Source organism: Fistularia commersonii, chromosome 20 (genome assembly GCF_037954325.1).
Source record: "Fistularia commersonii isolate RoL2024-O1a breed Wild chromosome 20, RoL_Fcom_v1.0, whole genome shotgun sequence".
Taxonomy (NCBI): Eukaryota; Metazoa; Chordata; class Actinopteri; order Syngnathiformes; family Fistulariidae; genus Fistularia; species Fistularia commersonii.
In genome coordinates this window covers 322,501-349,478 of record NC_141303.1, presented here as the reverse complement: position 1 = coordinate 349,478, position 26,978 = coordinate 322,501, and the positions used below count along the sequence as shown (strand labels likewise).

At 50.8% G+C, this 26,978-nt stretch overlaps 2 protein-coding genes across 2 annotated transcripts in view; one reads left to right on the top strand and one right to left on the bottom strand.

Annotated features, from left to right (window-relative positions):
- Positions 1-1,982, bottom strand: part of scara5 (scavenger receptor class A, member 5 (putative)) — a 93,183-nt gene extending 91,201 nt beyond the window's left edge. The window contains exon 1 of the mRNA XM_086167178.1: positions 1,832-1,982. The gene's annotated coding sequence lies outside the window, so the exon portion shown is untranslated. The remainder of the gene's footprint in view (positions 1-1,831) is intronic.
- A 2,339-nt stretch (positions 1,983-4,321) lies between these two features.
- LOC147222528 (sterile alpha motif domain-containing protein 12-like) lies at positions 4,322-10,049 on the top strand. The gene is made up of 4 exons (XM_086167040.1): positions 4,322-4,434; positions 8,484-8,627; positions 8,695-8,835; positions 9,739-10,049. Exons 2-4 carry the CDS (start codon positions 8,507-8,509, stop codon positions 9,753-9,755), a joined length of 279 nt encoding a protein of 92 aa, XP_086023166.1. The 5' UTR covers positions 4,322-4,434; positions 8,484-8,506; the 3' UTR covers positions 9,756-10,049.
- The last annotated feature ends 16,929 nt before the right edge of the window (positions 10,050-26,978 follow it).

Genomic DNA, 26,978 nt, shown 5'->3' with positions numbered 1-26,978 from the left:
GGCGGCGCCTTTTGATGTTGACTTCCTTGAGAACAGCCTCAGTCTGCAGGCATATCAGACAGAGATGTTTGGTATTTTGGAGCAAAAAATACTCCAATTTCCACTTGTGCTGAAAGCAGCGTCCCTCACTGTCAACTCTTCAAGTTACAGTCGCCATTTTTGAAATGGGCCGGAAAGGATCCGCTGCCATCTTCTAGTGAAATGTAAAAAAGCTTTTTGTCCATTGGGTTTTATTCTGCGGTCACCTTTGCTGGCGGCCTCATCGTATCGCTCTTAAGACAGAGGCTGCGGGCCGGAGGAAGTCCAAACACGGGCCGCATCGGGCCCGCGGGCCGGACGTCGGACGAGCCCATCCTAAGCCTTCTTCCGCTGTCGTCCGGAGGTTGAACGCTTGTCCGCCTGAAGCTGAGCTTCCTGTGCGGCAACACGGGGACGACAGGAGCATTTCTGCCTCAGGACTTCTCCAAAAAAAGGACCTGATCTGCGCGAAGGAAGGCCCGCCGTCAGCCGGACAAACGCTTACAAGCCGCGTTGAATAGAAAAAGGCGGCGGTGCTGCGGGCCGGGGGGTCGGGGGGCCGGAGGGTCGGGGGGCCGGGGGGCCGGAGGGTCGGGGGGCCGGGGGGCCGGGGGGTCGGGGGGTCGTGGGGGTCGGGGGGTCGAGGGTGGCACAATGACAAACTTACTCGGCGGGCAATTATCTCGCCACGCACCGTCGCTTCGGGAGGTTCGCCGCCGACTGAGCTTCCGATTGTGTCGGCGGACACGGGGGGGGGGCGTGGGGTCCCCCTCGCCACCTCGCCTCCACGTGGGAATCACTCCAAGTGCACCCACTTAAATCCACATGGGAAGGGGCCCCGAGGTCCCGGCGACGTGGGGGATCTTCCAGAACCTCACCTCGGCCGGGGACCCGCGACATCCGATGTCACCTTATCACCCAACCTTCCGTGTGCTGGACGCCAACACCGTTTTCTGGGTTCATCGAAGAACCGCAAAGCGGCGGCGCGTACAAACCCTCCGTCGGCCGGAGGAATGGCGTTAAACACACGAGTCGCGTGAAAGGAAAGCGGGAAGGAGGCGGGTCGACTGCACTCTTAACAGCTTCGGGTCGAGGTGGGTCTCATCGTGCCGTGGAATCACAGGAGCTCAGTGGAAAACACCTTCTTTAAATCAGGAAATTCACTGAAATAAAGGTTTTGTTTTTCAGAAAAAAATCCATTTCATTGAACGTTTTGCTTTTGTTTTTCTTTTTTTTTTCGCTCTTCTATTTATTTTTTTTCTCAAACCGAACGTCGGACCAAACATCATCCCACCTCCCGTAAGAGGCGCCGCTTCACCAGAAAAGTTCCTTGAAAGCAACAAGCGAGTCGGTTTGCACAGAAACATGAAGCTTGGAAAAGAAACAAACTTACAATCAGCAAGAAATTCCCCCATAAGTTGCAAAGAAAAAACTTGAAAAACCTCCTGTTTTACGGCTCATACTTTATACTTTTACACTTTATTTGATTATTTACTAGTATTTCTGGCCACCTTGTCACTGTTTGTCCTGGTGTGTCTCACCGCTGCTGCTAAACACTGTCCCAAACATGAGATCATTAAAGTGCATCTCAGTTCGAGAAAAAAACAACTTTATCTCTTAATCCTTCAACGTCACACTTTTTGCACAAACACTTTTAAACCCAAATCAGCTGCAAGAAAAGCTGTTGGTTAGTTTCCAGCCTCGGCTCGTCCCATCAGAAGGAACCTCGGTCCCTCGGAAGCACCTGCGAGGAGCTCATTTGCGCGGAAAGAAACCAAAAAAGCCGTAAGACGAACACGCGGGTTTCTCTCACCTTGTCACGCGTGGATTAATCACAGCTGCGCGTGTCTGCTGGCGTCCCCCCCCCCGGAGGGCGGCGGTGAAGGCTGTCCGGCCGCAAGCGACGCGCTCGGCTTTTGCGCGCACACCGGCCCGTTTGCGGGGAGATATAGTGGCGGGCCCGCATCGTCATGTGATCTCACGGAGCGGGATGGAGGTCTGCGGACCAGCTGCGGACGCACACGCACGGGACGAGCACGCCGGCGCCCCCCGCCGGCCAACCGGGGCAGCGCACGACTCGTTACTTGGGATGGATTGATCTGGATTGTTTTCTACTACGTGAAGTGTAATTAAAGAAGGGAAAAACAGAAGCTGTGATGAGGCGGACATGAAACGGCCTCCATCCACCTCTCGTCCAATCATCCGCCTCCCTCTGACCCGCAGCCAATGACGGGCCTCGTGACCCGACGGCCAGCCTGACCTTCAAGCGATCGCCCGGCTCCGTCTGAGCTTCTCCTCTGCATCCTCTCCTCTCGGCTCCCGTCCCACCTTCCCCTCCCTCCGTCCATGAACCTCCTCCAGATCTTCCTCCAGACCTCCTGCACTTTCAGCAGCTCCGACCCGGAGCTTCGCCTCCGTTTGGAGGGTTCCTGTCCGAACCGTCTCAGTCATACATGTCCTGCTCCCCTGCGGCAAATAAATACAGAAAATAAAATAAACCAAGGTAAAACTAAAAACGTTAAAAACAAAGCAAAGGAAAAGGGGACTTTTTCAACTAAATCAAGTGATAAATGACATCATATTTGGGGGATTTTTTTAAGTATGTACAGCTACTGTTGCCTCGCGTCCAGAGTTGTGGCTCGATCTGCTCTGCACTCCCGCCCTCTGCTGCTGGAAGGAGGTGGTACGCTGCAGATTTCACATAGTTTTAACTCACTTCAACGAAAACAAAATGATCTTTATGTTTTTTGACACGACGAGAGTGACTGTTTAGTTTCCCCCTCTATAAAGTGAAACTCTTGGAGGACAAGAAAACTGGGGAAGAAATCAACTCAATGTGTTTATGATGAACAAAATAGTTTGAGAAGAAGAAGAAACATTCAAGAAAAAACAAAGAAAAAGGAGTGGCAGAGAATATGAATAAATGAACTAAAGACCATAAGGGACTGAAATAATTTTACTGGAAATAAAGAATGAGTAACTTATATGAGTTATATAACTTGACTTTAACTTATATGATAAGTTAAAGTCAAGTCAAAGTCAAAGTAAATCATTTGTCACAGACAACAACAAACGTCGGCGAGTTATGCTGAGTTAGATGTGGTTAGGTTTGCTTTTGGAGTGACAGGAGTACAAAAAAAACAAATAATAACATATATATCTATATATTATATAGACATATTCATATGTATGTGTGTGTGTGATTTGGCCATTAGAAGTGGGGATCCTCTGGGATTCAGGCCTGAAACGTCTTCAAGTCCAGAGTGAAGCAGTGACACCGGACGGTCAATTGCACTTCTTGTAAGTCGTTTTGGATAAAAGCGTCTGCCAAAGGACGGTAATGTCATGTCATGTCATGTTATGTAACGTCATGTTATGTAATGCAGTGACAGAAAAAGAAAAAGTTATCGATGATAGAAAACTAAAAGTAAGCAATAAACAGTGTTTTCTTGTCATGGCAACTGGACTTGAATGTCTTGAAGACGTGTCAGCCTTCGTCCCAGAGGCTCCTCCACTTCTAAAGAATAATAGACCTGCCAGGCTTGTGGGGGATTACCTGGCTTATCATCTTTATTATTAGCATTATTATTGTTATTATTATTATTATTATTATTATTGCACTTGCACAGTTTGAAGAAATCAAGCAGCTATTAAACACGGCCCGTTACCCCTCATATCAAAGGAAACCCCAGTGTTTGTTCAGGTCATATGTCTTTATCGTCATGAACCATTGAGAAAACCTCCGTGCTGCTCCTGCTCCTCACACTATGATGGTACCGCCTGTTGACCTTTGACCTAAAGTCTACAAACCCCTCCACAGCTCTAAAGCATCCGTACCTGCATGCACTTTACACTTCACAGCTGGTTTCATGTTTCCAGCTCACTCTGTTATTATTTTGTGAGTTTGGAGTCTCGGCGGGAGCGAGAGAAGCCTCTTCTGGATGTTCAAGTCATGCGGACAAACTGACAATAAGCTGAGTTGGACTTCAGAAGATGCTGCCTGAGGCCCCTGAGGCCCGAGGCCCCTCCTCTGCTCAGAGGCGGCTTCTTTCACTCCCGAAGGAGAAACATATTTGTGTGAAATGATGCTTCTGTGCGTAACTATGCTTCCTACCTGAGTCGTCCAGGTGGAGGTGGACCGTTCTGTCCTGAAGAGGTGTCACCTGAATCCTGCTTACAGAAGACCTCCAACACAAGACCTCCAACAGAAGTCGTCCAACAGAAGACGTCCAACAGCGACTGCACCACCTGAGGACGCGCAGGGGTGGCCGGTGGGCGGGGCTTATCCTCGAGGGGCGGGGCTTGTGCCGGACTGGGCGTGGCTTGGGTGGAAGGACTCAGGAATGCGCTGAGCCGTGCAGGTACGGACAGGCGCCTGCGTGGTTTCTAATCGATCGGATGAAAACGTGTACGAAGGTAAGGGTGCTTTATATTTTTTAACTTTAAAATGCTTTCCACCTTTTGTTTCGAACTTGCCCGACATCTTGTCGCTGCGTTGCCGCGAAACCCTCGGCGTCCCCGTCCCCCGTTCCTTCAACCGGCACCGAACCACGCTGCAAAAAACTGATATTTTAATACTCGCCGTCGTGTTAATGTTATCCCTGCGTGTTTTTCCCCTCAGTCTACGGTGTGAGCGCATTCCCTTCAATTCGGCTTAGATTTTCCTCGAGTCAAACGCACAGCTCGGGGTTTAAGAGGCAGTTCAAAGTTCTTTCAGGACGCATTGAGCAACAACACGCTGTGGTATGGAATCGAGGCTGCAGTCCCCCGGTCTGCCGCTAGGGGGCGGCAGACCGGGGGTAGCTCGGCTCCACTGTGCCGAGCCTTCGAGACACTTTTTATTATTATTTTTTTTTGCAAACGCGTCCAAAAAGTTTCTTTTCGACCATCACATCTCACACGTCAGCGTGCCTTTTCCCTCCACGCTGGCATTCACGCCGCTTCCCTCCAGCACGGACATCACGCTTGTTTTCTCCTTTACAAACATGCTGTTCATGCGAGGAAGTCCTGCATCAACACGTCGAGGGAGCGGAGATGATGACCTCCGTGTGTGTGTGTGTGTGTGTGTGTGTGTGTGTGTGTGTCAGGACTTAAAAAACAAAACAAAACATGAAAAAAAATGCATCAAATGCATTGTTGAAATGTCATAATAAATACATCGTTCGATGTGACTCTCCGTTTGTACACGCGTGTCACGTGCACGGAACATCTTGTTTGCACTTGTTTCCTGGAGGTGGATGACAGAGAAAGAGAGAGAAACATTTATAAATAAGCTTCTCATGCGTGAGTTGCAGGTGATTTGGTCGAACTGAAGAGGAGAGGAAGTTGTAATTCTTCAAGTCGCCACTAGATGGCGCTGTCGCCCCGCAAGCCGTTCATGCGCTCTGAGTTTTGTGTTTGTGATTGTTGTGAGTGAAATTAACATTCTAGAAGATCAGAGAGCCTGTCACTCATCCACTCCCTCCAAATGTGCTGCTTCACGCTTTACTTCTTTCTACGTTTCCTGAAATGAAAGATAAACAACCTTCTTCTTCTCCTCTGGTCTTCACCCTTCAGGGTCTCCACAGTGACTCCACCTTCTCCATCCAAACCTTCTCTGGATCCTCCTCTCTCACACCAACTACCTTCACTTCCTCTCCCTCTACATCCATAAACCTTTGGTTTTCTTCTAGACCTCCAATTCCAGCATCCACTCTCCCTCCTCTGTCCATGACCCAACCATCTCTGACCTTCTCTCCAGAACATCTAGCATGTGTCGTCCCTCTGATGGACTCCTTCCTGATCCTCTCCATCCTGGTCGCTCCCAAAGAGAACCTCATCATCTTCATCTCTGCACCTCCAGCTCTGCCTCCTGTCGTCTGGTCATTGTCAGTGTTTGTAGATCATCTCACCAGTGTCTCCTCCACCTTTCCTTGCCGTCTGGCTGATGTTCTTCTGTCTCAGAATAAAATAAAAGATAAACAACCGACGCATGGAAAATAACCTGAAATTGGTATGGAAAGCCGCCTCGCGGCCAGAAGGTCCCTGGTTGGATTCCCACTGGGAATGTGTGGAGTCTCCTTGCTCTCCAAGTGTCTGCGTGGGGTTCCTCAGCGTTCCTCAGGGTTCCTCAGGGTTCCAACCCTTGCTGGAGGTCCAGGGATGGTCAGGCTTGGACTCCAGCCTCCTGCGGCCCGAGTGCAGGATAAGAGCGATGATGAATGAAGCTGGCGAGCAGCGAGGGGAGGCAGCAGAGGCGGCGCCTCACATGCTGATCTTGGAAAGAAAAAAATGTCAACTGACAAAAGAACGTCATGGTTCTATTGAGCGAGTTTTCTTCATTGAACTTCACCGGTTTGAGATGTTTTATTCTCCATCATCTTCCTGCTCTGCACACGTGAGGACGACGCCAGGAGCCGCTTCAACATGCTGGGCATCTTTGTTTGGCAAGGAGAGCTACTATTTCATTATTTTATAACATGGATTTTAGTTTTTTATTTTACTTTTTTTTCTTCTTAGACTAGAATACGGCTATTTCATCACAAAAAATTCAAATACAGCAAAGAAAAAACCCATAAAGAACAATAAATGGCGAGAACTGAATTACAAAAACAATCAACGTAGCGATGGCGCGAAAGGCGAGCGAAGCCGCGAGGGTCGGCTTCTGACGGAGGTCTGGAGGCTCCACCTCCCTGAGAACCTGGACCCTGAAGGAGAAGCTTCAGCGTGGAGAAGGTGGCGGCTCCACGCGACCCGGAGGAAGCCTCCTCCTCCTCCTCCTCCTCCTCCTCCTCCTCCTCCTCCTCCTCCTCCTCCTCCTCCTGCGACCGGAAAGGTCTTCACTCTTTGTATGCCAATTGCTCCTCCGGGACCTCGTTACCGTCCCGGCCAATCACGTGTCTGCTTTAATTAGCGGAGGAAATTACATCCCCGTGTTTATAACCCAATAACCGCGGCCGCCCCGCCAAAAAGGTCACGTCAGCAGTTTAAAGCCCGAAGGGGCGAAAGAGTCTCCTGTTAAACCTGCCTTTTTCATGACGAGTAAAAAAAAGTGTCAATAAATTAAAAACAAACCATTAACAGTGTTTATTCAAAGCTTAAAGTGTGTTAAGGCTGTGTGGGAGCCGGAAAGGTGACCGTTAGAAAACACGACCCAACGGAGGTTTGAAAAAAACAGAGTCCCAAAAGCGCCCTAAAATAAAGATCATTTATTTTACATTTCCAGAAACATCTTCTGGCGTGACGTCTGCAGCTAACATGCTCTTCCTGGGACGCTTCACGCACACGCGTGACGACAAACTGGTCATTTTTAAAGGAAAGAACACGCGATTGATTCCCTCCTGTTTTTGCGCCTCTTGTTCGATATTTCATGTCATATCAACGTTCTAACTTTATCCTCAGCTCTTTTCCTCATATCTTCAGAGATGGAAACTAAAAGCATCCTTGATCAAGGGTTTCAACATACATTAAAAATCGTTTATAGTTTACAAGGGAGGAAGAACTAGACAAACAAAACAGACAGAAAACACGGTTCGGTCAACAAACGGACGTCGCTTGAGACGAATGCTGATACTCTTTGGTGAATCGAGCCGCAGTAACGGGTCGGCCCGCCGAACCGCTGTCTATTCTTTGTGGATGTTTGCTGGTGCACAGAACAAACTAAACTCCATCTTTTGGAGGCCGTGTTCTGGATGATCTCGCCGGGAACATCAACCCCACAAGGGTTAAAAGAGGAATCTGACGTTAAACCTGGTCTCCGGGTCCGTCGGTCGTCCAAACCGTGTTTTCTGTTGGTCTGGTTCTCCCTCCCTCGGATCTAGTCGATATTTTATCGCGCTGAAACCCATCCATCAAAAATGTGCTTTAGTTTCTGTATGTGAACACACGTGATGAAGTATCCGTTTCTCTGGTCTGGAAAAAAGCTGAAGATAAAGTTAAAATATCGAACAAGAGGCACAAAAGCAGGAGGGAATCAATCGCGTGTTCTTTCCTTTAAAAATGACCTGTTTGTCGTCACGCGTGTGCGTGAAGCGTCCCAGGAAGAGCATGTTAGCTGCAGACGTCACGCCGGAAGACGCTTCTGTAAATGTAAAATGAATGAGCTTTATTTTTGGGACACTTTTGGAACACAACCTCTATAAGGCTGTGTGGGAACCTGGAGCGAAGGCTCCTGCATCCTCCATGAGGAGCGCAGAACGCCTGGAAGCCCTCTAAGCTCCGCCCCCTGCAGCGTGAAGCGTTACAGGAATATGGCGGGAGGCGAGAGCGCAGTGTCGTCGGCATACAGTGAGACGTCGTCGATGAGCGCCGACGTGGAGCTGTGGCCAGGCGGACCAGGCGGACCAGGCCCGCTGGCCAATCACACGATACTTCTTGAGGCTCCTCTTGAGGAAACAGTTGTGACGTGCGGAGAACATCAGGAGAAACGTTGTTTCTTAGCGTTCCAGGCAGCAGTGACGGGATCTTCTCGCCGCTTTCCTTCCCAGGGCGTCGCTACGGTGGCGCGGTGATGGAGCGGTCCAAGCGAGTGTCCACCTGGTCGGTGGAGGAGGTGCTGGGGTGGGTGCAGGAGCTGTATCCCGCCCAAGCTGCCGCGCTGCAGAAAGCCATCATCAAACACCAAGTATCTGGTGAGGAACGGCGGAGGAGGAGATAGAGATGAAGGCGGCGCTTCAAATCCGGCCTTTTCCCCGGCAGGACGGGCTCTGCTCAGGCTGAAGGAGAACCACCTGGAAGCTCTGGGCCTGCAGGACCCGCCGCTGCGCCAGGAACTCATGCAGGACCTCCTCCTCCTCAGAGTGCAGGAGGAAGCCGGCGAACTGGACGACGTCTGCGCCGGTGAGTCCTGGAGCTCCTCTGAGGTTCAGAACTTCTGAGGTGACATGAACGCATGAATGTCCCTTTTATTATTGGATTTCATTTCTACAACAACACTGGGGATGATAATTGAGTCGCCTGCTTGTGTGGCCGTCGGATTCCAGCCGGATCCCTCTGGTCTGGAGTCTCCATGTTCTGTGCAGGGTTCCTCCAGGTTCTCCGGTTCCTCTCGCAGTCCAAACGGGTGCTGGAGGGTCACGGAGAGCCTGCATGTCCAGACGTGTGAATGAGAGGGTGAACGCTTGTGTGTCTCTGATCTGTGAGTGAATGAATGAAGGAGTGAATGGTTGTGTGTCTCATTTGTGAATGAATGAATTCAAGGGAAATGTTTTTGTCTCTGATTTATAATGGAGTGAGTGAATGGTTGTATGTTTCTACGTGACATGTGAATGAAGGAGTGAATCATTGGAGGTCTGGCTTGTGAGTGTCTTTATGTTGTGTGAATGAGTGAGTGAATGGTTGTATTATTGTGTGAACGAGTGAATGTATGTCTCTATTATTGTGTGAATGAGTGAGTGTATGTCTACATGTTGTGAATGAGTGAGTGTATGGTTGTACGTCTCTGACATGTGAATGAGTGAATGGCTGTTTTTGTCTAAATGAAGTGAATGAGGGTGAATGTGTGTCTGTGCACAGCGTCTGAATGTTTGCGTGTCTTTAGTTTCCCCTTCAGGGTATCAATAAAGTCTGCGTATCAATAAAGTCCTCTCTGTGTGACTTGTGAATGAGGGTGTACGCTGGGGTGCGTGCACGTGAACCCCATCTCTCGGCCAATCGGGGCCTGGATAGGCCCCATTAATGGATGTATGATAATAGTTGTCAAAGTGTGATCTCACTCCTCACTCTTCACCCCTTCTTTTCCAGAATGGTTCTCCTCGTGAGTCGACGCTCCAGCAGAAACATCTGCAGCAGATCTCGCTCCGCCTCCAGGAGGAACGTCCGAGCCGCCAAACTCCAAGACGTCAGAGTGAAGGAGTCGGACGGAGAGACAAAGAAATGCTGTCCTGGTGTGAAATTTGATCCGATCTTTGACTTTGTTTTAATCCAGATCCGGTTCAACCTTTATTTTGATGTCAGTCTTCTGATGTGAGAAGGTCCCACGTTCTTCACATCCTTGTCTAAGTGTGACTTCCACAAACAAACCTTAAAAAGAAAACTGCTATTTTTCCACATCATCTTTTCTGTCAGATCTCATACATGAATGGTTGATTGTCTCTTATTTGACTTGTGAATGAGTGAATGCTTGTATTTTGTGTTAATGAATGAGTGTGCGCTCATTAGTGGGTCTCAGATTGTGACCGAGTGAACGATGGCTTGTGCGTCTGTGTGTCTGAATCGATGAACGAGTGAATGAGTGAACGTCTGACCTTTGAATGGCGGCGATGTCTTCCCAGCACGTGAACGAGTGAGCGGATGCTGTCACGTCTATGAATGAGTGAATGTCTCTATGAATTGATGAGTGAGTGAATGTGTTTGATGTGTGAATGAGTGAATAGTGTCCGTGTGAAAGGATGAGTGACAGAATGTTGTCCACCGATAAAATGTGTGGCTGCTTCTGCATCCGTAGACGCACAACTCAGTGGCTGTTTGTCTCCAAGACTTGTGGATGAATGAGTGAATGTATGACCTTTGAGTGAGCGAATGATCGTGTCTCCATGCGACCCTGTGATGGTCCAGGATGGAGGAGGCTCTCCATCCTGGACCAGGATGCAGGATCAGCGGTCCAGACAGCGAATGAATGAGTGAATGTGGTTTATACGAACAGCGGGTGGCGGCCGGGTCTCGGCTGCCCGACAGGGAAACTAAAAATATCTGACAATGGAAGAAGTCGGTTCCCGCGGCAGACGTGCGTTGCCACGGCGACTCGGCTTAGCTTTTCCCCAGAAGCTCCTTGAGCTCCTGGAGGTCTTTCTTCAGACCCTCCTTTTCGCTGATCAAGATCTCCTGCGCGGACTCGGTGTACTGAGCGAAGTTGACCTCCTGCACGCTCTCCTCCAGCTGCAGGACCTCCTTCTGCAGGGTCTCGTTCTGCTGCTTCAGCGCCTCCTTCTCCGCCTTGTGCTTCATGAGCTTCTCGTCCGTTTGCTCGCGCAGCGCCTTCACGTCCATCTGCTTGTTCTTGTTGATGATCAGCCCCTCGCTGTTCTCCTTCTGCAGACTCTCCAGCTCGGTGTTCAGCGACTTGATCATCACGGCGAGCGCCTTTTTGTTGACGTTCTTGGAGCGGTAAACGTGCCCCTCGATGTCCTTGATGGTCGCGTTGAGCTCGTCCGTCTGTTTCTGAAGCGCCTCCACCGTTGTCTGGATCTTCTCGTTCTCCGCCTGGAGCTCCCTATGCGTCCGCATCTTTTTCTTGTCCCTGGACTGCCAGGCCTGCTCCTGGAGATCCATCATGGTCTTGAAGAGCGCCTCGTTCTTCAGCACCAGCTCGTCGTTGGTCTTGGTGAGCTCGTCGTTGTCTCTCTGCAAGGTGGCGCTCATGAACAGGCGCGTGTCCTTCGCCGCTTCGTCTTCTCCCGACGTGGCGCCGCCGTCCGCCATCAGGTCGCTGAGGTGATCCGGGAAACCGCGGTTGCAACGCAAACACGGGGTTCCTTAAATAGATTCGGGATGCGGCCGTTTCAAGACGCCATCACAGCGACATCACAGCTGGCGGTCGGAGGTCGTCGTCACAGACGCCGCTTCTCTTTCACGGCTGCGAGGCGTCCTGAGGGTGTCGCCAGGAAAGGGAGGCCGGCGTTCTTGGCGTGGAGGAGGGAGGAGCTGTGGTGGTGACGCTGCCCTGCGGTCAGGGGAGGCAGGAGAGGCCGGGCCTCACCTCCACGCTTGGAGAGAGAAAAATGTAAGCGGGAAAGGATTGAATGCTTCTATTTATAAGGGATTTTTCATGTCGCTTCACCAGGTTTTCTTCAAAATGGCTGGATTTTCACATTTACTGTTCAAATACGGAGAAGAGATGCGCAGCGAGGCCGCCGACTGAACCTCAAAGACGGCTGACTAAGACCGTATCGCTGTTAAAATGTCGCAACACTTTTTCTAGATGAACTGCATTTCCAATTTGTCAACAACTGTAAGTGTGTTTCCCAGTTTCTTGCGCTGAGCGATCAGAAAACGTCTGCTTAGAGCCGCTGGTCGTGGCGTGCGCTTCTCCTTCCTGCCAGTAGGGGGCGCCGCTGTGCCTCGCCGCCGTGAACCTCGGCGCACGTCAGCGCATGTTCACGGAGGGGGAGGCCGACCTTCTGGGGAGCCGAGAGTCCGGGAGGGATGATGAGGGCGAGCGACATCACAGCTGCTCCGCCGAGGCGTCCCGTGTGATTGGCAGATGAGCGGCGCCCGAGGAGTCGCATTAACTCCTCGCGTCCGCCATCCGCCATCCGCCATCCGCCATCCGCCATCCGCCTTGCCCTTTACGCCTCCTTCATGTCCCACCGTCCCGGCCAAAATGCCAACGCCTGATTTTCACCGAATCGCCCCGTTTCTGCAAGGATGTACTTTTCTAGGAGATGCCCTTCCCTCTGTGAAAACCCTTTTCGCTCTACAACTCCATTTTCTTCTTTCACTGCTTCTTTGCCAATTTGTCTGTTCTTTCATTCCCGCTGAGTTTATGAATTTTCCCCGTTAGGAGTCCAAACCGTTGCCCCTCAGTGCACCTGCCTGATGCTCGATGCTGCCGGTCGCTGAAATTTGAAATGCCATTTACGTAGCAAACACCCTGAGTGCAGGTGCAGGCGGGGCGCCGGGGCGGAAGCACCTTCAAAATGCCGTTTTGCATCGTCGTACTTCACATGGCATCCGTAACACGACATACCGTCGCCGTTGACGCCCCCAAATCTTTTTGGCGTAGGAACCCGCACCGCGGTCGCTCCTTCGGTGGGATCCCAGGATGTTGCTGGCAATCCTTTGGTTCTTTGTGCAGTCACACATTTGTACAGATCCCTGGATTTTTTTTGTTGTTTTTTTTTTGCTAGCATTGGATTTGGCGCTGCAAGCCAAAGGACGCCATCTGCCAAAGGGGCGACATCGCAGAGGGGGAAGCAGCGGCTGAACGGGGGAAGCGGAGCGGCTGCTTGCGCAGCAGGAATGTTAGCAAACAGTCAGATGCTACTGGCACTGACATCAAGACTTATCGCCAATACAGTAAACCAATATTATTCCAATTATGCAATGGTTCCAATTTATATTTTATTCAAGGCTTGAAATAAATAACTGTGCTCAGTTTACCCTGACCCGACAGGGAAACGCTGCCGCAATTGTTGGATCGTTAGAAAATTGAAAGACACGGAAAGAATCCAGGAATCAGTGTTTGAACGCAGTTTTTCTGACAATGCTAAAGAAGCAGGATGGCCATTACTTACTGCAGCGCTTCTTGACCTCCTCACGCGTCCTCTGGGCCTTTGACGATGTCCTTCAGCTCCTGCACCTCCTGCTTTATCGCCATGTTTTCATCCATCAAGGACTGCTGGATGCTCTTGGTGTACTTGGAGTATTTCACCTCCTGCATGTTGGTTTTCATCTGCACGATTTCCTTCTGCAGAGCGTCGTTGGTTTGTTTGAGGATTTCTTTTTCCGCCTTGTGTTTGTTGGGCATCTCTTTGTACTGGTCCTGCAAGGTCCTCATCTTCTTCCAGAGGTCCCTGCCCTCGTTGAGCAGCTCCTTGTTTTCTTTTTCCAGATTCTCGTTGTCCTTGATGATGGTCGCCGTGTTGACGGTGAGGGCTTTCTTGTTCAGGCTCTTCGAGTGAGAAACGTTCGACTCGATCTCGGCGATGGTTTTGTTGAGGTCCACGATCTGCTTCTGGAGCATCTCGATGGACTTTTGGATGTTTTCGTTCTCCTTCTGGAGGTCCCTGTGTGCTTTGCTCTTCTTTTTGTCTTTGGACTGCCAAGCTTGACCCTGAAGATCCATCAGGGATTTATAGAGGGCCTCGTTTCTCTTCAGCAGCTCCTCGTTCACCCTGTTGAGCTCATTGTTCTCCCTCTGCAGGGTCGTATTGATGAATATGCGCAGGGTCTTGGTGTTGGGTTCATTTTCCCCCGATGACAGATTACTGTCGGACATGGCCGGTCGCCGAAGTGATACTCGATATCACAGCTGGAAGGAAAGGACCGGCCTCCTTAAATAAGTTCAGGATGTGCAGAGTTCAGGCGCTGTGGTCTCGCCGGTGCCGTACGCTGTCGTTTGATACCGTGGCGAAGTCAGTGCCTCGGGCGCCGCTCACCTGTCAACCTTCCTGTCCGGCGTGGCTTGGCGAGCGCATCTGTGATTTGGCCGCAGGTGAAGCGGTGAAGCGGTGAAGCGGTGACCCTTTCAAAGCTCCCGGGGCTGGAGCGCAGGCCTCGCCAGCAGAGGGCCAGTGACAGCACACTGTGTGACATCACAGTTTCTGGCCACTGCAGATATAATAATAATAATAATAATAATAATATAGGCCCCGCTCGGTGGTTCGCCCTGCAGCATTCTAATACGCTGTGATCGACCAATGGCGGGCAGACGCCGTCGAGCCGCATTGCGAGTTGAGGTCTGTGATTGGTGGGCGGCGGCAGCGAGCCTCCCACAAACTGAGATGTTGCCAGCAAGTATCTGCTAAACTAGCAAATATGTGGCTTGTTTCCTTGTAAGACTCCGTCTTCACAGTTCGGTGTGTTTTTCACCCGTCGCCTCCAAGTGTGTGACGTCATGTCCATTTTTACCCGAGAAGGCATTACCATGACTGACCGGTGACGGCCAAGCGTTGCAAAAGGCCGAGAGGTGTGGGTATGCTGAAATCTAGCGTTGCACTCGTGTTAACAACTTTGCTAACTGAAGGCCAAGAAGAAATACTGACTTTATATCCTGACCCTGAAAGTCTCACAGCGTCATGTGGATTTCCAACCCCCCCCCTTCAACATACACTTTGCGGGGCCTCCGTCTTCCGACCTGACCGTTAGTGTACATGTACGGCCCCCGCGTTGCTCGACATTGCAGCTCAAGCAGAGAATCAAGCTACCCGGGCCATGCGGCTGTGGGTCGTCACCGTCGCGCTCTTATGGAGTTCCCCGAGGTATGACGTATGACAGTTAGCTTCTTCTGTATGACATCACCGTTCGGTCCGTGTTGAGGGAGTCAATCATTGGCAGCAGTGATGAAGTCATGCGCTTGGGGCTAGCTTGCTGGCTTGCTAGCTTGCTAGCTTGCTAGCTTGCTAGCTTGCTTACATGGAATCTCCTGTTCTTCCCTGTTTTCCTCTGCGGTCTGTTTGCCCTGACGCCGGGCTCGGCGTGTTCCTCCCTCAGTATTATTAGCTTCATGTCACCGTCAGCGCTGGATGAAATTCCACCGTGTCGTCCATCTTGCCTTTCTGTTTTTTCTTCAGTTTGCCTTCCGACAAGAAGACGGAGTAACCCTCACTCCCCTCTCTACTCCCGCAGCAGAATAGAGTCCATTATGGCTTTTTTTTTTCTTTTCCGTGTTTTTGTCTATTTATGTCTATTTGGACACGCTGCCCTGTTGGATGCTGTCACACATCGCTGCTCACATGGCGAAGGTGGGGTTCGATTACTATTTAAGGGAAAAGCACGTGGCCTGGTTCGAGCACCTCAATGACCAAAACGGCCAAATTATAACCCGGTCGAGGCCCCGGCGTCCTTTTTTTTAATTGCATTATTGGTAAGAAAATACTACTGTCGTAGATTAGAAGTGCCCTTGAAATGAGACCGTAACTCTTTCATCTGGCGCGACTCCCCTGCGAGAAAACTTTCCCAAACAACTTCATAAAATTCAGGGCTTATCAGGAATCGGCGTCACTTGTGTGGTGACACATTGATTTCCCTCCGCCCCTCCTGTTTGACGATTGGCAGCAGGGCACTTTAAACAGCCAGCTTTACAGCGCTCCTAACACTGTTTGTTTGTGTGTGTGTGTGTGTTTGTGTGTTTGAACAACAAACGTCGGTCGAGCTCATATTGATGCATGCATCCGCACGTCTCCGTGTGTGTGTGTGTGTGTGTGTGTGTGTGTGTGAAAGATTGCCTGTGCAGGCAGGCATTTTACAATACGAGTGAAACTGTCACTTGAAAGCAACCAAACAACATATCACGCTTATTAAATTTTCCATGAGTCTGTGGCCACTAAAATAGAATCACCGCCACGCGTGTCAGCTGGTCGCCGCAGAGCTGCAGAGCGCCAGCCGCCGTGCTTCTCGCCGCGCCGCCTCTTTGAATTGCGTATATTTACACCAGCTTTGCTCAACCTGTAAAGAGGGTTTATGTTTTGTTTTTTTTTCGCTCTTTCCCGCTAAGTCTGGAGAGTGAGGACGCCTGATACGTTTCTGCAGAGTTACATCCCTTGAGCGGCTTTAACCTCCGTCGCAACTGATTTTCCTGAAGGAGAGGAGCTCCGTGTTCCCCTGAACCACCAGGCTTTTGAAAATAATAAACGAGCCGTCTTCTTCTGCCTTGGTCTCGGTCTGCCTCCTCTCTCACGCAGACTACCTTCGTATCCTCTCTCACCGCGTCCATCCATCTTCTCTCTGGTCTTCCTCCAGACCTCCAGTCCCTGCATCCGTCCACCAAAGTCTCCATCCTCTGTCCACGACCTGACCGTCTCAGTCTGACCTTCTCTCCAAAACATCTAGCATGTGCCGTCCCTCTGACGGACTCCTTCCAGATCCCATGTCAGTGTTTGTAGATCATCTCCTCAGTGTCTCCTCCTCCTTTCCTCTCCTTCTGGCTGATGTTCTTCCATCTCTTCGTTCCCCTGACACGTTTCTCCACCCGTTCCAACTTGCTTGAACCCGTCTCTTCACCTCTTTTCCACGCTCTGGACTGTTGACCCCGAGTGTTTGAGATCCTCCACCTTCTTGATCTCCACTCCCTGTAGCCTCACCGTTCCACCGGGTTCCTCTCCTTCACACACATATATTCTGTCTTGCTGCGACTCACCCTCATTCTTCTCCAGATCATACCTCCACCTCTCTAGATGTTCCTCCACCTGCTCTCACTCCAGATCTCCATGTCATCTGCAAACATCCTGGTCTCACCTCATCTGTCAGCCTGTCCATCAGCACCATGCTAAGCCTGAGCAGACCTCGCCTTTAGTTTGTTCAGTTTTAAAATCTCATGCGATGACGCGAGCTGGGACAGGCCTGAAGAACAGGGTCAGCGCCAGCTCCTGAAGAAGTATTGAAGAAGCAATGATCTCCGGGAGGCGACCAGGCTATGGATGGAGGGAGGAAGGGGCGGAGCCTATGCATATGTTGAGAGAAAGTGCAGCAGGACGACACCCAGACGGCGAACCTGAGCGGACGGACGGACGGACGCTTGGATCGTCCATGTAGTTTCTCACAGGAGAAGATGGAAGAGCGCCGTTGGGTTTTGGTGAGAGAGAGCGGGACGTCATCTGCATAGCCATGAAATTCCATGTCACGTTTATGGAATCGGCATCCCGAGTTGCTCGCCACAGTCCGGTAAGCACATTTCAGGGCAGCTCTGCCGCCATCGTGCGCCCACGGGCGAATATTATCCGCCGTCGCGCGCTTGGAAACCCGACGAGCCAGAGGTCTGTAACGTGAAGCGGTTTGGCCGTGAGCTGATCCAAAGCTGGTCCACACGGCCTCTGCAATCTGCCCAAGGCAGCCAACGGGATGGAGTTTTGTTCACAGACGGCAGGACGCGTACGCTTCCCATGGGAATAAATGGACTTCAAGTTGAAGGTATACAAACATAACGTGGAAGGTTCTCCGAGCATCCGGCGAAAGGTCACCGTACTATCCTCCGAACGCTCCCGCCTGAGATTCAGCTCCTCTCCCCGCTGTCACGCCGGATCCCCGACACCGGGCTCGCCGCCAATCGAATTACGACCTAAAGAAAGACATCTTGCGGCCCGGAGCTTCCACCCCCACGAGACTCTTTATTTCCGCCGGTGATCAATGCGGTGAAACCAAAGTATCCCCGTCCCTTTCAGTGAAAATAGATTAATAGAGATGGAAGGAACCACAACCGAAGGGCTGATTCGATACGCCTGGCGAATACCGATGCGTCAGCGCCGGCCCGTGTTCAGGCTTTGCTCTCCCTCCGGCTGTATTCTCACTTTCTTCAGCATCCTTTTCATCACTTCTTTTTCTTTCGCGCCGCTCGCTACCGGAGATGTATGCTCGCAGAAGAAGGGAGCGCGATAGGGATAACAGGGAGGGAGATGAAGCGGACTCGGTGCCCCCTGTTGAGTTTATTAGCGCGGCGCACCTGTTCGCCGAGGATACAGCAGGTGCCGGGGAGCCGGCAAGGCCAGACTGGGCATAAACGCACCGGTCCAGTGACCATCTGCTCCCAAAATCAACCCATTTGTCAGGACAAACAAGCGGTTCGGGAATCAAGGCGGACGGGGCCCGCGGCCCGCCAGCGATAAGCCAAAAGAAGAAATAAAACGACAGTGTACTTTATTACCTGGAAGTGGAGAAGATGAGTTTTGTCAGTAAATGGCCTGTCTGGATCCCCCACCCTCTCTCCTCGCGCTGCGCCGCATTCGCCGCAGTTGATTTATGTTATTTATTGGAAGCAATGGGGTGAGGAAACAGAGCGAGGGCGCTGCCGCCGACTTCCATTCTCCGCACGATCGCCATCAGAAACAGCTCAGAATGTTCCGGCGGAGAGAGAACGGCAAAAGCCTCCGATGGGGGAAACATGTCAAATCACGGCTCCTCAACCACTTACAAAGAGTAAACAAAGGGTTTTTTTTGGAGCGCAGACGCTGAAGCTTCTAGATAGACTTCCCCCGATGACATCATTTGTAGCATCGGGGCTTAAACAGACCAACCAGGACTTTGACCAGCACTAGCCCTTCAATATCTCCAGTCCGAGTGCCGGGTCCTTGGGGATCCACTGTCATGGAAAATACAGTATGTACCCGCTAGTCTCCATACATGGAGAGTTTAATGAGGCTTGGTGAGCTTGATGGAGATCGGACCTGTGATCCACTTGCCTCCCGAACTGCACCTGCTTTTGTTCCAGGTGCTTTTCCTCAGTCTCTTGGTTTCTAACGGACCCGTTGCCTCTCAAAAAGTGGGGCGTGACCCCGAGGACCATGCTTGCGGTGTAGCGTTAGCTCTACGCTGAAGGGTTTTTTTGCGCGCACACGCAGCACAGAGCAGGAGATATCAAGTGCAGTGAACAAACCCTCCAGAGACACTGCGGAAAATATTTTCCAGGGACGATAAGAAAGGCGGCGAGAGACGGAGATAAAGAGACAAAGCAAAGTCGAAAGCTAAGAGCGGGAAATATGAGGAAGCGTACGAAGCGCTTGGCTTCACTGTGACTGCGCTGAGCGAGGCCGTGTGGTCGACACCGAGAGGTCTGGCTTCTCGCTCCACGGGAATCAGGGCCAGAGGCCTCAGTTTAAGCCCCAGGAAGTTCTCTATGCTACTTGTTTGTTGGTTCTCCTTGATTTGAGTTGAACTCATCCCGGACCCCGACGCCCCGTCATCATCTCCTGGCTGGGCAGCTCGAGCTCATGGGAAAGGGCCGGAGGAGGGGAGTAGCTCCAAGGGTCCCTTCGTGACCTGGACAGTGGACGAATACGGAACAAGAGTCATACGTTTTCTCACTGAACGGTCAGAACGGTTTGGGTTTCTGGAAGGGAGGTCATTTAGTCCAACACGATGAGCACAGATGGAAACAAAACTCAAAGGAAAGAAAAGGAAAGAAATTTCCACAACACCGTCGAGGTCAACCAACCTTGAACCTGTCTGGAGCTTCTCAGATGTCCAGGTCACGGTGAGTTTTTGTCCAAATCTTCTCTTTGTGGCAACCGGACTTGAATTTGTCACTTCTCAGCCCTCGTCTGAGATGCTTCTTCACTTCAGAACAGAAGAACTTGCCGAAATAAGAACAGCTTTGAAACGCTTTCAAGGAAACTATAACCTGAAAGAAGTGTGAGGAGGAGTTGGTCAAATCTTATTGCAGGAGCTGGACTTGGTTTCTGTCCTCAAAGGTGTTCCTCCTCTTCCTCCAAGAGGTTCTTCAAAGGTTGGGCGCTGATCCGAGTTGCTAGCTTGAAAAGAGCAAAGGTAGAAAGTTCTGGGGCCTCACCTGAGGTGGCATCTGGACAGGTGACCCCAGGCCAATGTGCCAGACAAAGGAGTCCATCAGCACCCTCGGGCTGATGTTCAGGTGGAGTCACCAGGATGGATCTGCTCGTCCGTGCAGATCCATCCCGGGAAGGATCTCGGCACATGCTTGTACGTGGGGGCCCTGTGGAAGAACGGTGAAGTTCTCCGGCTCGACACGGGAGGCCTCTTCGACTCGTCTGGCCAGAAAGCATACATGGCCGTCTCAGAAGGAGTCCTGCAGGTGCAGCTGGACCACGGAGTCCTGAAAGAGTCCGACTGCCTGGTTATCTCATCTCACCGAGGAGCGCTCATCTCCGTCTCCATCGCTCCATCGCTCTGCCCATCAGACTCCAGGTTCTCCATCGGGCCTCCTCATCTGGGTTGGACCTCAGAAGATCAGACAGGGAGGAGGTCCTGCATCTCTGGGGGAGAAGGGATGCTCATGTGTTCCTCAAGGTAAGTCATGTTTGAGGGACAGAAGGAGGAGATGGATTTGTGTGTGTGTGTGTGTGTGTGTGTGTGTGTGTGTGTGTGTGTGTGTGTGTGTGTGTGTGTGTGCGCACACACACTTAAGAACTGCCTGATGAATGATTATTTTCTAAATTTAACTGCATCCAGAGTGAATTATTTGACAAATGTTCAAATTTGATTTTTTTTTCTTTTTTTTTAATCCTGTTTCAATGGAATTATTATTTCATGGTTCCACCGCCCAGAACTTGGAGTCCAAGCTTCATCCTTCTCCCACCAAACCTTTGACATGTATGTTTTCAGGCGATGCACTAGGACCTGTGGATGAAGGTCTCTGCTAGGAATGAAGAAGTGATGGTTCATGTCTTCACACGATGTGACTGCTGGCGTGTCTCCAGAAGGTGTGTGAAGGATCATGTCTAGATGAATGAGTGAAGGGTGTCACATCTGTACGAGGTGAGAGGGTTATTGGTTGTACGTCTATGACGTGCAAGTGAATGCACGTCTCTACGCCATGTGATTGGTAGAAGGTCTCCATATGATGTGTAAATGAGTGAGTGAGTGTGTGTCTTTATTATTTATGAATGAAATGGTTGTGTGTCTATAAGAGATACGGAGGAGGGAGTGAATGATTCTGTGGAAATGAACAAGTGAGAGCGTGAATGGCTGCATGCACCCTATGTGCACACTATACGCACCCTATGTGCACACTATACACACCCTATGTGCACACTATACGCACCCTATGTGCACACTATATGCACCCTATGTGCACACTATATGCACCCTATGTGCACACTATATGCACCCTATGTGCACACTATACGCATCCTATGTGCATAGATAATGTGTGACTGAAAGAGTGAATAGTTGTGTGTCAGGTGTGAACGAGTGAGTGGAGGCTTGGAGGTGAGAGGATGAACGCTGCCATGTCTTTACAAGATGCAAATAATGAAGGGATGCTTGTAGGCCTCTGGATGACCTGTGGATGAGTGTGTGTGTCTGTATGAATGAGTGAACGCTGGAATGTCTTTATGATGTGTGAGTGATGACGTCTATGAATGAGTGTGTGAACGGCTGCATGTCTCGATGTGATGTGTGGGTCGGAGAGGGAAAGATTCTCTGTGGTTGAATAAAAGGACAAATGTTTGTAAGTCTAGATAACATGAATGAATGAGTGAATGTGTGTGTGTCCCTGTATGAGGTGTGAATGAGAGGTTGAACGCTGCGCGTGTCTCATATATTTACTGACTGTTCAGGACTTCTTCAATCTGCTGAAGCATCTTGAGACTTTGACAGGAAGCCTGTCTGCTTCTGGTCCCAAGAAGATGAATTTGCCACCGTTTCTAAGAAAACTCACCAACTGAAATGGTTCCTCCAAGAGCCTGAAGACCCGTTTGTGCCGAAGAGCCATGAAGCCAGGCGGCGTGCGGGTACGCTGGGCGCCGCCCGCTCGCCGTGTCCATGTAATCACGCAAGGTGATGGAAGCGATACATAAGTAGAGATCGTTTACCTTCTTGCTGGCAGTCGGCGTTGGCGGCATGACGCACGTCCTCCAGCGGCGGCGGCGTGACGCACGTCCTGCGACGGCGGCGGCGTGACGCACGTCCTCCAGCGGCGGCGGCGCCCCCGGCGGATCAGAGGGTAAATGATCCTCCTCCAGGACGGCTGCCGGGAACCAGCGAGGACGTCGCTCACGTGGCATCACGTAAATATTTCACCCTGGTTTGTCAGCAATGCACGCTCTGACTAAATTAAAGTGTGTGTGTGTGTGTGTGTGTGTGTGTGTGTGTGTGTGTGTGTGTGTGTTTGCCGGGCTTTTAAAACAGACTATTAAAACATTAAAGTTGTCAGGCTGACAGCCGCGCGGCGCCGGGGTTGTTGTGGATAATTGAAATGCCAAGAGCCTCAAGATGGCCGCCTCGCTTTAACCGGAATTTACAGCTTCCATCGAAAGTCATTAACGGCGGGAGATATTTTACGGGAAGGCCGCGGGTGGGTTGGTTTATCGAAACAGATTTTCGCAGGATAAAACCATCATTTTGAAGATGACAGGAATCGGGTCATGTTGCATTCATAAAAAAAAGACTGAAACAAAAAACTAGCGGGCCGGCGGACGGCGTTTGGTTTCTGCGCCGACTCGACGCACGCGGCGTTTCCTCTTTACGCAGAAACCCGGCGCTCTTCGGTGGAGAAGAAGAGCCGGGCGTCTCGCCAGGAGGAACATGTCTGGAGCTTCTGCTCGCAGCCAGAAGGTCCCTGGCTGGAGTCTCAGCGGAGGCCTTCCTCCGTGGAGCCGGCGTGTTCTCCAGGTTCTCCACGTTCTCCACGTTCTTCCTCGGGTTCCTCACGCGGTCCAAACACATGCAGGAGTTTCTGCTTTGTCCAGCTGTGTGTGTGAGAGGGTGAATGTTTGCATGTCTGTATCTGAGGTGTGAAGGAGCGAGTGGTTTTATGTCTGCATGAGGTTGATGAGCGCCGGCAGCTCCTCACACGGCCTGAACCAGAGGCTGGATCACGGCGGGACCGTCCGTCGTCTCAACGCCAGCTGGAAATGAACGAGTGATGGATTTGTGTCTCTGTGACCTGCGGATGTAAACATCACTCTGTATGACCTGTCAATGAGAGGGTGAATGCTCGGACGTCTCTGCATGAGGCCCTGTGATTGGTTCGGGGTGAACCCTCGTCCAATCACAGCTGGGATCGGCTCCACACCTCCATGACCCCGACTGCAAGCGGGATGAATGAATGAATGAATGAATGAATGAATGAATGAAGGGAAAAAGTAAAGCGTAACTAAACGGATAGATTTTCAAACTAAAAACCGTCTCTTTCAGCTCAAACTTCCAACGGCGACGGGAGACGTCCTGTTTGTGTGAGAAAGGGAATAATGTATGGAGAGTGTGTGGAGGGATGGAAAGAGGATAAGAAGTTTGATGGAGGACACACACACACACACACACACACACACACACACACACACACACACACACGGCTTCCATTCCCATCCCGTTTTTATTTAATTTACAACAACAGGCCGCTCTTATCGGGCGCTCGCCGTGCAGCCCAGCCTCCACGCCGTCGGGGGAGGAAAAAGGAGGAAAAAAGGGAGAAAAGATGGAGAGATGAATCCCCCCCCCTTAAACCCACCATATGTCATCTTCCTCCTCCTCTTCTTTTTTTAAACAAGTTCAGCGTGAGATAAGCTCAGGCTGGCTTTTCCGTTTTTTCTTTTTTTTTTCCCCTTTTTAAAGCATCAGCTATTTTTTTTTTTTTTTTCAAAAAAGGGCTTAAAATAAATCAAGTGACTGCGGATTAGAGCTGGAGATAATTGTCAGTGTGAAAAAAAACCTCGGCTCCCAGCGGCGAGCGCGTCCTCGCCATGTTTCCGTGACAACGTGAACCCGTGGTAAAAGCCCTGTTTTAGACCTCCAGCCATTTATACGACAACTTATGTTGCCCGAGCCTCAGTCATTCATTCATTCATACACTGTGGACACCAGGGGTGTCAGAGTCATACTGGTCCAGGGGCCACGGACCAGGGGCCGGACCAGGGGCCGGACCAGGACCACCACAGCGGGATGACCTGGAAGTGTTTCCTGTGTTTTAGTGTAAAGCAGAAGAGTCAATGCTACAAATCTCTCTATGGAATGAACTGTGCCTTTAAAATACATGAAAAGTAAGCGCCATTTCAACAACACCTGCCTCACTTCTGTCTTCTCCGTTCCTTTCCTTGTATTTTTCATCCTGGCACCCGAACTGGCGGCGTCCACGCCGAGCGGACGGCTTTCTTACCAACCTCCGCCGACACATCGGAAGTGGAAACCCGAGGCTCCGCCTCCGCTTTTCTCTTTTCTGACCACCAGGTCTCGCCCATGAGGGCGTCGGGGTCGACGGGAAAACGGCTGCGTTTCTAACCAGACGTAAAAATGCGATTGACGGACTCGGAGGCCGCGGGAGTTGCGAGTCACATGGTGCTGTGGCGTGTGGAGAACACGGACTGAAACACTGCACGCCTAGATGACCAGATGGGAACTGCACTTTTATCATCGTCCATGAGCTGATAAAGAAAGTCCTCTTCCATCTTTTCCAACTGATAGTGTTTGCGAGGTGAACGAGTCGGCGATGGTAGCGGACGAATACATCGCACAAAGAGGAGGGCTCGGTTTACGTTGGCCGATGCGTTCGGCGCCGCTCCGGCTCACGGGCGCAACTGTGAAGATCTTGATGTTTTTACAAAATCCTTACACGCCGTCATTTCCAGACTATAAGCCGCTACTTTTCTCCAACGCTTCGAACGCTGCCGCTTAAACATGTGGCTAATGTGCCTAATGTGGCTAATTTATGGACTTTTCTGGGCTAACGAGCTTCACGCCGCCAAAACATTTATCCTCGTCACATCGGACCCCTGACATGAGCCTGAAATTCTGAGGCCGTCTGATTCCGACAGCGAAGAAGACGATTTTAACGGTTTCGGTGCGCAGGAGGAGGAAGACACAGATAGACGTCAGCCGGAGGAGGACAAAGAAAACGGATGCACGGACTTTTCCCGGTCTTATTTATTATTCATCTTTTTCATCAATGTGCTTCAAACACCGCTTGGAAAAAAGCCTTTCCAGTACGTATTTGTGGACGTTACCGCTATGGATTCCATTAAAAGTTAAAATAGTTTCCGTGTAAGTATGTCATGTTACAGCGTGGACACCTGCGGCTTCTAGACAAGAGCGCCCTAAATATGTACACATAGATTTGCTGTTATTTTTAGCCGCGGCAGCTTACATGTCGTTGTTGTCATTCTGTTATTCTTATGTTTTTTTTAAATCCTTGTCGTTGTCATTCCATTCTCATCATGTTTATTTTTATCCTTGTCATTCTGTCGTCTCTTCCTGGCTGTAAAAATAGTTCATTCTTATTTATTGAAATTGTTATTGTTGCGCTGCGGTGACAAACAAACATCCCTTATAATAATAACAGCAATAATAATAATGATCATGATAATGATGAAATGATGGCGACCAATAAAGAAACATTTCATCTCATCTTCCATTCAACTTGTTCCGCCCGTCTTCCGTCCCAAGCGACCCGGACGCCGTTTGAAAAAGACATCTTGTTCATGCCTTCTGATGGGCGGAGCTTTTCCCCCGCCGGGCGGCGCCGACGCTCCTTCTCGTAAAGTAAACCAAAGATCCGCTGTTGGAGAAGGAGCGGCCGTGACGGGTGGACTCGGAGGTCCCATAACAGCCACCTGACATTTGGCGACTCGGGCGAAATGTCGTGAGTCTCGGGTCAAAGAGGCGGAAGAGGTTCTTCTCACACCTGAACACTCGCGCCGGCCGATCTGGGAAAAATCAATTTGCGGCGGCGGGAGATGTTGAGCCTCCAGAGAGATGGAGGCTCTGGAGACCAACGCACAGACGAAGGGCCGACCCGGTCTCATCCGGACCCCTCATTCGTCCAAACGCACCTCTTTAGAAAATAGCGTAAAATCCGCAACCGCTTTCTCATGGAGGGAACTTCTCCGGGACCTCCTCTGCCGTCCAGGTGCACCGAGACTCAGTGCTTCTCGGTACTTCTTGAGGAGTGTCACTTTTAAAACCTCTCCTGGTCACTGGTCAGATGTTTTCTTGGGACGAAATGGAGTGACCAGGAGGTCCCAGCTCTTCTGTCCTGCTCCTCATCAGAGGGTGTCCAGGAACATCTGGACCACCAGGAACGTTAGCTAACGGCTAATGGTGGTTCTTCAGGCCGTTCGCAGCGCAGAGAGCTTCCACCTCCATGTCGTCTGTGTCGCCTTGCTCTTCTTCTTCTGCAGTTTGTTTTCCGGCATGGAGCTGAAGGTTCACCTGCAGGTCCCCACCGTGATCCCTCGCCCACTCTGGGAATGCAAAACTAAAAGGTTCCCCCAGAGGAGGCTTCTACCTTCAGAGGACACTTCTTCCCCCAGAGGAGGCTTCTACCTTCAGAGGAGGCTTGGAGGCTTCTCCATTTCCACAGCTGACCAGGAATTCGACTTTTGGACGAGAGGAGCCGCCGATGGAACCGCCGACCTTCTGATCGGCCTGCCGAGGGCAAAGACCGGACCGTCTCCCGGCCGCCGAAGAAGCAAAACCAAAGCTTGATTTGCCGGAGACTCGGAGCTCGAAGAGGGTTTTTTTTTTTGTGCGCGGAGAAAATCAGAGACGGGTTTAATGAGCCGTTCTTCAGCAGAAAGAAGAGGAATGGATTTCATTATGTTCATTTCCAGTGCAGGATAAATGTCAGCTGTGAATCATATGGAATTATTTTTCATTCTGTGAAATTGATTCCCAAACACCGATACCCCCCCCCCCCCCCCCCCCCACCCAGTGATTACTTACAACACTTCACAACTTTGCTAGAAATATAGTTTGCACTCTCTATGCAAATTAAACCTTTGGTCAAAACTCCAGTCATGACGTTTCTCCAGCTGTCTTCTCAGTGGAAGCCTGTCTCCTCCTCCTCCTCCTCCTCCTCTTCCTTCCACCACAGCCAGAAGGTCCTGCTGTCTGTGCAGGTTAGGGTTCTCCATGAGTTCCTC

Coding starts and splice junctions, on each gene's coding strand:
- LOC147222528 (XM_086167040.1), top strand. CDS start 8,507: ATGGAGCGGTCCAAGCGAGTGTCCACCTGGTCGGTGGAGGAGGTGCTG. Junction 8,628..8,694: donor CATCAAACACCAAGTATCTG/GTGAGGAACGGC, acceptor TTTCCCCGGCAG/GACGGGCTCTGCTCAGGCTG.